The following is a 2500-nucleotide window of genomic DNA, read 5'->3' as shown; positions in this document are numbered from 1 at the left end:
AGACCCCTAGGACAGACCCTAGGACAGCCCCCTAGGACAGCCCCCTAGGACAGCCCCCTAGGACAGCCCCCTAGGACAGCCCCCTAGGACAGACCTCTAGGACAGCCCTCTAGGACAGCCCCCTAGGACAGCCCCCTAGGACAGCCCCCTAGGACAGACCTCTAGGACAGCCCCCTAGGACAGCCCCCTAGGACAGCCCCCTAGGACAGACCCCTAGGACAGACCCCTAGGACAGACCTCTAGGACAGCCCCCTAGGACAGCCCCCTAGGACAGACCCACGTCTGGGTGGTCAGGACAGACAAACAAACAAACCAACACACACACACACACATGCACGCCACACACACACACACACATGCACGCCACACACACACACACACGCACGAACACACACACACACACACATGCACGCCACACACACACACGCACGCACACACACACACACACACACACACACACACACACACACACAGACAGACAGACAGACAGACAAACAAAACAAACCAACACCACACACACACATTCACGCCACACACACACACACACACACACACACACACACACACACACACACACAGACAGACAGACAGACAAACAAACAAACCAACACACACACACACACACACACAGGACAGACAAACAAACAAACCAAAACACACACACACACACACACATGCACACACACACAGACAGGGAGGGTCTTTTCCAAAGTCAGTCATCCGTTGATGTGTTTCTTGTTTCATGCCTTGCTGCCTTCGTTTGTCGAAGTAAACAAGTAAAACCCTTGTCATAATAAAGAGGCCAGTATGTAGAAACATCCGGAAGCATTTCTGCCTCGGGTTGATCTGAATACATTTCCCTACCTAATGGCTTTCTTTGCTTTAAGTCTGTTCACAACAAAAGATATGCTACTGTATGTTTATCATACGGTCATGTATTCAGGGCTCAGTGCCCTTGCGACCTTTCACCTGGGTTCTACCTGCTAACACGGCCATCTTTCCCTACCGAGGAATAGGGTACAGAGAAAAACCACCATTTTGCAGAACCTCCTGTCTATGTCTCACGCCCACACATCCATCCTGGTTCATGATGCTCGCTGAATGTGGCCTGGCTGTTGCCATGGCTACTGGCTGTCATATAGGAACGATGGTCCTGTGGACTGATAGGCTGATAGGCTGACAGATCTGGGATCAGTCTCTCTCACACAGTGTCCTTTATGTCTCTCTATCTCTCTCTCTCTCTCTCTCTATCCTTCTCTCTCTCTCTCTCTCTCTCTCTCTCTATCTATCCTTCTCTCTCTCTCTCTCGTTTAGATTAGCCACAGCTACACACACACACACAAGCACACACACACACTCTCTATCTCTCTCTCACACACACACTTGCACACACACAGGCACACTCACACACACTTTCTCTCTCTCTCTCTCTCTCTCTCTCTCTCTCTCTCTCTCACACACACACACACACACACACACACACACACACACACACACACACACAGACACACACACACTTTCCCCGCCTTATCACAGTGTCAGCATGAGGTCTGTCCCACTGAGTCTGCCCCCCCCCCATCTCTCTGTGAGGGATGATCTGTGAACGCCGCCCCCCCCATGATGGTGTCAGAGCGCCAGGCTCCACAGGGGGCCGACGGACACCCGAAAATCAACTGCCCTGCCGGGCCTGGTCCCCGGACGGGTTAGGGGTCAGGGTTAGGGTTAGGGTTAGGGTTAGGGGTCAGGGTTAGGGTTAGGGTTATACGAAAATGATAAGAAAATCTCTCTCCTCTCTCTTCCCCTTCTCTCTCTCCTCTCTCTCTCCTCTCTCTCTCTCTCTCTCTCCTCTCTCTCTCCTCTCTCTCGTCTTCCTTCTCTCTCCTCTCTCTTCCCCTTCTCTCCCCCCTCTCTCTCTCCTCTCTCTCTCTCTCTCCTCTCTCTCTCCTCTCTCTCGTCTTCCTTCTCTCTCCTCTCTCTTCCCCTTCTCTCTCGCCTCCCCCCTCTCTCCTCCCCCTCTCTCTCCTCTCTCTCTCCTCCCCCTCTCTCTCCTCTCTCTCTCCTCCCCCTCTCTCTCTCCTCTCTCTCTCCTCCCCCCTCTCTCTCCTCTCTCTCTCTCCTCCCCCCTCTCTCTCCTCTCTCTCTCCTCCCCCCTCTCTCTCCTCTCTCTCCCCCCTCTCTCTCCTCCCCCTCTCTCTCTCCCCCCCCAGGGGAGGCGGTCCCCGTGGAGGAGCAGCTCAGCAGTAAGGAGAAGAAGGGTAGCGAGGCCACGCCGGTGATCGAGAGCCTGGCCCCGCCCACTGCCCCTCTATTGGATGAGGAGAAGAGCAGATACGAGGGGCTCATCGCTGACCTCTACCAGCAGCTGGACGACAAGGTGGGGCGGGGCCAGGAGGTCAGGGGGCGGGGCTTGCGGGCTGAGGGGACGAGGGGGTTTGGGATGAGGTGGATGAGGGCTGTGTTTGGTGGGCAGATGTTTTGTTGAACTCATGAATAAAAGATC

The 2500-nt window shown here is 54.6% G+C and overlaps 1 protein-coding gene across 1 annotated transcript in view; it reads left to right on the top strand.

The window, feature by feature from the left end:
- The window catches only part of LOC311312977 (kinesin heavy chain-like), a gene marked incomplete at both ends in the record, with an annotated part of 24368 nt that overhangs the window by 10468 nt on the left and 11400 nt on the right, over positions 1 to 2500 (top strand). Inside the window, 1 exon segment of the mRNA XM_084442984.1 lies at positions 2208 to 2374. Within this exon segment, the coding sequence (XP_084299110.1) occupies positions 2208 to 2374 (167 nt within the window).

The sequence above is a fragment of the Borostomias antarcticus genome, assembly GCF_949987555.1.
Source record: "Borostomias antarcticus genome assembly, chromosome: 9".
Taxonomy (NCBI): Eukaryota; Metazoa; Chordata; class Actinopteri; order Stomiiformes; family Stomiidae; genus Borostomias; species Borostomias antarcticus.
Note: the sequence above shows the minus strand (reverse complement) of the source record. Positions and strands in the feature narration are given on the sequence as shown.